This window comes from Apium graveolens, chromosome 7, assembly GCF_009905375.1.
Source record: "Apium graveolens cultivar Ventura chromosome 7, ASM990537v1, whole genome shotgun sequence".
NCBI classification, from domain to species: domain Eukaryota; kingdom Viridiplantae; phylum Streptophyta; class Magnoliopsida; order Apiales; family Apiaceae; genus Apium; species Apium graveolens.
Genome location: NC_133653.1, coordinates 107,131,958 through 107,138,244, shown reverse-complemented (window position 1 = coordinate 107,138,244; position 6,287 = coordinate 107,131,958). Strand labels below are relative to the sequence as shown.

Genomic DNA, 6,287 nt, shown 5'->3' with positions numbered 1-6,287 from the left:
TCCTCTGAACGGGGTTACTATGAAATTACTAATTTCATATGTTTGACCCTCCTCAAATATAGGATTCTGGGAATCAGCTAAAGAAGAATGAATCCAAACATGCATTCGGTTCCTCTACCAAAAAGATAATAATTTTTTATTAGAAATGGGAGAATGAAATGAAATTATTGTAAAATGAAAAAACTTACATTTGAATCAATAACAACCAAGTGGAGACCGGTTTCAACAGCAAGAGGAACATTATAGTCTCTCCATTTCCTTGACACTTGCACTTTTATCTTCCATTGACTGGGTTGGAGAGGTTGGAGGTCTGAGAGAGAGTGATAACGGATGACATCCATATTTTTTCCCAGTTCAAAGAAACAATATCTGTATAGGTTACTGAGTGGGGTGTTGCACCCTACTGTATTTAAGTAAGAAAAAGCTTTGCCAGTGGAAAACTTGGAAACATATAATGTACTGACATGACATTACAAAATTAATAAAGAGACCTCCATTCTATTAGTAAGGGTTAAACATATCACAGTTTGGAAAAAAAGAAAATATCAAAATAAAAAAAAAGGAATTTGGCATAATTTGACGGGTACTAAATAAAATTAAAGCAGATTGCAATTACTACTAATTTGCATTTAAAAAATTTAGAAGCCTTGCTCAAGTACATTTAGACAGGAAATAATTACGCCTTTGGCAAATTATAAAACACTTCTTGGTGTACAACATTTTTTGTAATGTTTGTTAAGGACCCATTGTTAGCATCGATAAACAGGTGCAATCCAGCAGGCGATGTTACTCAGCTAACAGCAACGTAGAACTGACCGTGTGTAAAAACAGTGTTTGGGAGGAACAAACCAACTCTTTGGAGAGACTGACCCTGCGACTTGTTGATGGTCATCGAGTAACAAATCTGTAAGGGCATTTGCTTTCTAATAAGCTTGAAAGGTAACTTTGTGTCTGTAGGTTGAAGCTCCATTCTCGGGATGTAATGCTTGGTGCCTTTAAATGCACCACAGATTACTTCCCACTCTACACATTGGGTTAAACATTTGGTGACCATCATCCTCGTACCATTACAAAGGCCAAGCGTTTGATTTAAATTTCACATAAGCATAACGGTAACACCTTCCTTCAACTTCAATTCATGTGGTGGAAGGCCTGAAATACTTATTGAATTTAAATATTCAGGAGGAAAGGCAAAATTAAGCTCGGACGCCGGGCCACCAAAATCTTCAGCTCGGTCTACACTGTAATAGATTATCTCAGGACTGGGAATAGTGTTAACAATTAGAGAGTTAAGATGACTGACTATTTGATTTGTAGGAGTTAATATGGCTCTTTCACTTAAGTAATCCGAAAACCTGTATTTCTCCAAGAAATCAGGATACGTCCATTTGATCATATTTTGGATGGAATTACTCAACTCCGGATCACAAAAAGCAGGTGGAATCAGAATATCATCTTCCTCAGGTTTAAAATCAACATCTATTGGTGGAGGAATCTGACCATTACCAACTTTAAGCACCCAATCAGCAAAGTTTTTCAAAATTCGTATCTCTTCTTCGCTTCTACCTTGATTTAACCTCATATTACGATGCAATAACAATATCTTCGAATGTTTCCAAAGAGGTGAGTTTGTTATACATACAGACACAACGTCGCCACGAGATCCAAGAGTTATTACGGGAAGTATTTTCCTGAAATCCCCTCCAAACACAACAGTAATGCCTCTAAATGGCATATTATATCTTCTTTGATCAATAGCCCTCATTATATCTCTTAGAGAACGATCAAGACATTCAAAGGCATATCTATGTTGCATTGGGGCTTCATCCCATATTATAAGGCTGGTTTGCTTTATAAGTTCCGCGATGTCAAAGTCATGAGAACTGGCACAGGAGGAACAACCATCTATTACAATTGGAATTTTAAATCGAGAATGAGCCGTTCGACCACCCGACATTAGTGTTGCGGCTATGCCTGAAGAAGCAACCGGTAATACAATTAAGCCAAGAGATCTTAATTTATATATTATGGTTTTCCATAAAAATGTCTTGCCAAATCCACCACTGCCATAGACAAAGAAAACACCACCAGCCTTACTCTGCACACTTTTCACAGCATCATTGAAAACTTTAATTGCTCGGGATTACAATTTGGAAACAGTTTATTAAACTCTTCCTCCATTTTAGATAGGTTGTATAATGTTTCATCAATCACCAAATTATTTGTTACAGTATGAAGATAGTCCATAGGAGGTTGAGGTAATTGCTTGAAATGTTTCAATGACTTTCCAATAGACCTCAACAACTTATCAATCTCTGTTAAAATTTAACATTCAAAAGTTAAATTATGGTCAGAGAATAATTTTGAGCGGAAAAATTGTGATAGACTTAGTATTGTTTGCTTTGTACATAATTGAACTGTGCAAAAAGTGGATATGTAAAATAAACTAACCAGCAAGAGCAAAATAATGCAGTTGCCTATCACAAAAGACGGTATCATCATTTCCAGCGATGTGCCTTCTCTGAATGATAAGATCGTAAACCATGTTATTCCAATGCTTTTCCCATAAAATTGTCAAGTCAGATACTTGACAATTAACTATTATATGGACAAATAGCTGCCTAATCTGACATGGTAATCCACTAATTGCACACTGTTCTTAAATAAAGTGCCACTCATTATCATCATCATCTAATTATCCATAAATCTTGCATGCATCTTTAAAAGTCCTGTACTGTATACCATTTACAGTCTTCAGCGATTGAAAGGAAGTAGGACCTCTTATGTTTGAAAGTAGCAGACATAAATACCACATCACCCCGATAGTATGATGCGTATATAAAAGCCGACCAATTTGTCGGCCTTTCTTCCGTAAAGTCCACAACCTGTCAACCTCATTCCAAACGTAATGTTCAGGAATTTGATCATACGTGTAATTTCTGGCTTTGGGATCCTTACTATTTAAATGGAAAAATGCTTCAAGCTGGCTGTGTTTATTTTTATCACGACGAACAACTTTAGCGAGGACCTCAGACTCTAAAAAGTACAAATCCGCTCAGCAGGAAGATGAAATGCTAAACGAAGCACGGATATAGACCGACAATGGATAGGATACCCAAAAATTCGATAAGCCACTTCAGATGCACATATATAACGACCATCAAAATAAGCATTGATCTCATCAATGGGAGTTTCATCGTATTAGTCCTTATCAGCTCTCCGGGAGGTGATTTCTATAGTAGCACGATCATGGCCTTTTAGACAATATTTGAATAAATATTTCAAGCTCCGTGCATGACAGCATATCTCGACATTCATATGGAATTGGTATTTAACCAACGGGTCCCTGTTGTAAGGTACAACCCATCCATTGTCAAGTTCACACTTTCCTTTTGCTACAGTGATCCCAGTTTTACGCCTTCCATAAATTGGAAAACCGGACTGATCAAAGTAAGTCTCAGAGCAGTAGCTATTACCAAAATCCAGGACATTAAATTAAAAATTTAAATTTTTTAAAAAAAATTCATTACGGTTGATAAGAAATATTACTTTTTGGGGAAATGTTTTTTGCATTTCATTTTGTTCATACAGGGTGATTTTGGGTTTTGAAGACCACAGGGTCCATGCATCATTAAAGACTTAACAGCAGCAAAGCCAATAGGATCGGAATCGGGGTCAGGAAGCTTAGCACTCACAAACTTGTCAATATTTGACGACAACTCCTTCTTTGATTCAACACTAATCCAAATGAGCATATGCACGTGAGGAAAACCTCTTTTTTGAAATTCAACTACGTACATCACTGCAAAAAAAAATTAACTACAAATAATTTAATATATAAAAATTGTTTTTAATTATTTCTAGTATACACAAAATACCTCCAATACATGTACCAAAAAACTGTCCTTTTTAATATCGTCCAATAACTGCTCAAGCTTCAAATGGAACACGCGTGATATTATATCAGGAGAGTCTTGAGGAGAGCAACCAGGTAAGTGCTTCATTATTTGCAAAATTTCATCCCAAAGTGGGTTGCACATCATTGTGATGAAAATGTCAGGATGTCCAACGGAGCGACATACAGCTAGGGCATCCTGAAAATTTTGCTGCATGTACCTTTTTGAACCAAGAAAATTTGCAGGTAATATAAGTCCTTTACCAACATTCGATGTTGTAGTCTCACCATTTACAAATTTCTTAGCAACACTACTATATAAATCACTGCGCAGATTTTGTTGGTGAGTATGCAACCACCATAAACGGGCTTGCTCAACACATGAGAAAGCATCTACAACATACTGCTGATACAATCTACCTGCTAAACGAACATGCAGACCTGCATTTGTATATAATTGGTGGAGATTTTATAACTGCAAATAAATAGTTTATAATTCAAAATAAACTATAGAAAAATAAAAGCATACCTTCTTGAATTCGGACTTGTAACTTGTACGCATAGTATTCCTTCATTGTTATTCTTTTACGCTTTTTCTTCTGAGTTTCCGAGTCAACATATGGAATTTCATTGTGGTATCCATCTTCACCAAGAAGAAAGAGAAGAGGGTATTATAGTGCCATGAGCTTTGGATGAACACTGGTTATCCGTTCAAGATCATTGTTGGTCTTCTGCAGTATAATATCACGCTCACCACATGTTGTGTCAATGTCGCCAACCATAATAGCCGCCACTTCATTGGAAGGACCGATATTATTTGGACGACCACTCTCCGAATGATGAACTTTGAGTCAGATTGTAAGATCTTGTACAAGGTCATTTCTGAAATGGTCTCGGGCTTTACGAAATTTCTTAACCAACTGGTTAGTACTATTCAACATTTGCACTAAACCTTCAAAAACATCAAAATCCACACCCTGATCATCATCAACTTTACACCATTTTAATCTGTTCTGTACCTCATTCTCAGTGTCATAGACGTAGAGCTGGCAAAATTTGGGATCCTCTCCCTCATTGGGTATTAGGGAGCCAAACACATGGTGATTTTGTCCATTGGGACGATACACATAAGGAGCTCTACCAGAATTTACAGAGTAGTCTACTTTTCCACCCATTGACGTAAACATAAACATACAATTATATAAGCGTATGTTACGTTTGAAAGCAGGGCCCTTCTTGGGATGATTATACAAATTCAGCAAATACTCAGGAGTAACGGGCGTGGGTGGTAGTTTAATCGTACCCTAACCACAACACACACTGAATTTTACAAGTCCTTTCTTCACATGCTTGTTTGACCTTTCTTCCTTCCACATTACAGCTTTACACTTCGAACAAAATTCAGTTGAAGGTCCTAAGGAGACATAACCTTGAGGAACTGTACAATTAAGGGGGAATGTAAAAATTTATAAAATATACATACAACATTAAAAAACAACCTGTAGAACTGGAAAGGTCAACATCTTCAATATTGGTATCATCAAAATCAATATCTGCAATATTGAAATATAGTAACGTATGCCGTTTCAACAATCCAAAAAAGGCAAAATTAAATTTCATTACCATCGTCCCAAAACAACTCTGCATCATCATGTTGGGGGGTGCAATTAGTTGTATACTCTCAATCTAAAATTGCAACCTCGTTATATTATAATTTACAAAGTACATGTATGAATGCTTCATAATTTTGAGGTTTTAACTTGTAGTATCATATGCATTGTTTGAGATGTCTTGTTCAAAAGAAATAGACCTCGAAACACAAAATACATTGGGGTCTGTTTTGCGTTGCTTGCGTGTCTGCAATTGTCCACTCAAAAGGGAAGCTTCTACAAAAAAAATTAACAGATTCAAATAACATACATCAAATAAACTGTACTCTTTCAAGGAAAAATTATATGCAAAAAAAAATTATGCCAGACAAAATAAAGGATCTTAAATTTGTTATCGGACAAATAACTGTACCATTCAGAGGAATTAAACCTTCACCAGTTAGTGAGCTTTTCGTCACATTTGGATTAATCATATCAACACCTGATTCGTATCATACATTAAGGTATTCTTCGCTCAGCAAATAAAAAAAGTATAAAATGAAATACTACAAAGGTAAAACATTAAATATGTTTTAAAAAAAGAGTTTCATACAAAGTAATCGGTTACCTATTGATGCAAGATTAATATTATCACCATCAACGGTAAACTGTTTCTTTCTGCTATTATAAGAACCATCAACTGTTATGGAACTCTTGCTCGAGGTGGGAGTTCTAAAAAATTGCCATGATTCTAAACAAATAAATCATCAATAAAATTGAAACAAACTTATTACAAATTTAAA

At 35.8% G+C, this 6,287-nt stretch overlaps 1 protein-coding gene across 1 annotated transcript; it reads right to left on the bottom strand.

The window, feature by feature from the left end:
- Positions 1 to 1,096: 1,096 nt before the first annotated feature.
- Positions 1,097 to 5,070, bottom strand: LOC141673948 (uncharacterized). Its single transcript, XM_074480675.1, has 10 exons — positions 4,848 to 5,070; positions 4,650 to 4,739; positions 4,425 to 4,538; positions 3,902 to 4,336; positions 3,550 to 3,802; positions 3,337 to 3,469; positions 2,736 to 2,885; positions 2,452 to 2,626; positions 2,215 to 2,315; positions 1,097 to 2,098 (listed from the first exon to the last, which is right to left on the bottom strand). Exons 1-10 carry the CDS (start codon positions 5,068 to 5,070, stop codon positions 1,097 to 1,099), a joined length of 2,676 nt encoding a protein of 891 aa, XP_074336776.1.
- Between the last annotated feature and the right edge of the window lie 1,217 nt (positions 5,071 to 6,287).